Raw genomic sequence first — 1,119 nt, 5'->3', positions numbered from 1 at the left:
GACGCTTCGGCCAGTGTGCAGGCGGCCTCGGTCAGCCTGCGGCTGCCCAGGAAGTCCCACAAAGGCTGTTCTCGTGCTAAATCAGCAGCCACCTGCCCGGCACTTCAGCTCATGTCCTCAGTCCAACAAGGTCACCAGCCCCGGGCGATGGACGTGGGAAAGGCTGGGAGACCTGGGTGCTGGTGCTTTTGCAACAGGGAACAAAGAGTCGGGGCCGCCTTTGCTAAAAAACCACCATCAGAAAACCCCAGAACATCCCAGTTCCCTTCACCTGTCCTTCCATTACTCCGAGCAGCGCTGGCTCCATCCACTGCACGGGCTCGGTGAAGTAGGAGGTACACTTTGCTCCCTCAAGCCGAGCGGGGTCCGTGATCCTCTTGTGGGGAAAGGCTGCCGGTCCGCTTCCTTCCGCGTGGGACAGAATGCTGGAGCTACGGAACAAAGCACGCCTGCCCTCCACCACAGGAGTGGGGGGAGGGAAAAGAAGCAAAGTTTACATTGGAGAAACCAGTCGGCAAAACGCAAAGCGTCAGCGGTGGTTTCGGAGCAAGCACCCTCGTGGGGCCAGGCAGAGTTACGGCCTGACGTCCCAGTGCCTTACAGGGGCCATTTTTCTCGAGTCGATCTCAAAAGGATGTTTTATGGAGAAAATATCAAAGGTTCGGTACCTGCACTTCCTGCACCTGTAGAGGAGCTCTGTGCTTGGAGTTTGGCACGTGCCAGTGGGATCAAGAGCGAAGACTTCTTGGGGCAAGTCCTGGAGTTCTGTAGAGGGGTCAGGGCAAAGTGAGGCAGACCAACGCGTTTCGGCGGGACAGGACAGTGCTCCGCCCACTCACGGCACGCCGAAGCCACCTGCTTCCCATTCGGCCGGCCCCTCGCCCATCCCCGTAGATAGGCTAAAAATGAAAGAGCCTCATCCCACCGCACCCAACACTGGGATTCCCTTAGCGCAAGGAACTGGGATCTAGAGTTTGGCCTTGGGAATGGTAAAATAAGTTGCTTCTGGCTTCAGGTTCCTGCTTGCGCAGCCGCGGGAGGAGCTAAGCCAGGGCTGCCCATCTTTCAGCGCACACCGTCAGCTTGGGAGCGGGAAGGGAGGAGAACGAACGTGGAGGG

At 58.4% G+C, this 1,119-nt stretch overlaps 1 protein-coding gene across 1 annotated transcript in view; it reads right to left on the bottom strand.

Annotated features, from left to right (window-relative positions):
• DUSP12 (dual specificity phosphatase 12) overlaps positions 1–765 on the bottom strand; it is a gene marked incomplete at its 5' end in the record, with an annotated part of 1,210 nt that extends 445 nt beyond the window's left edge. Inside the window, 2 exons of the mRNA XM_010147866.1 lie at positions 272–449; positions 669–765. Of these exons, the coding sequence (XP_010146168.1) occupies positions 272–449; positions 669–765 (275 nt within the window). The remainder of the gene's footprint in view (positions 1–271; positions 450–668) is intronic.
• Between the last annotated feature and the right edge of the window lie 354 nt (positions 766–1,119).

This window comes from Eurypyga helias, unplaced genomic scaffold (genome assembly GCF_000690775.1).
Source record: "Eurypyga helias isolate BGI_N326 unplaced genomic scaffold, ASM69077v1 scaffold37282, whole genome shotgun sequence".
NCBI classification, from domain to species: domain Eukaryota; kingdom Metazoa; phylum Chordata; class Aves; order Eurypygiformes; family Eurypygidae; genus Eurypyga; species Eurypyga helias.
Note: the sequence above shows the minus strand (reverse complement) of the source record. Positions and strands in the feature narration are given on the sequence as shown.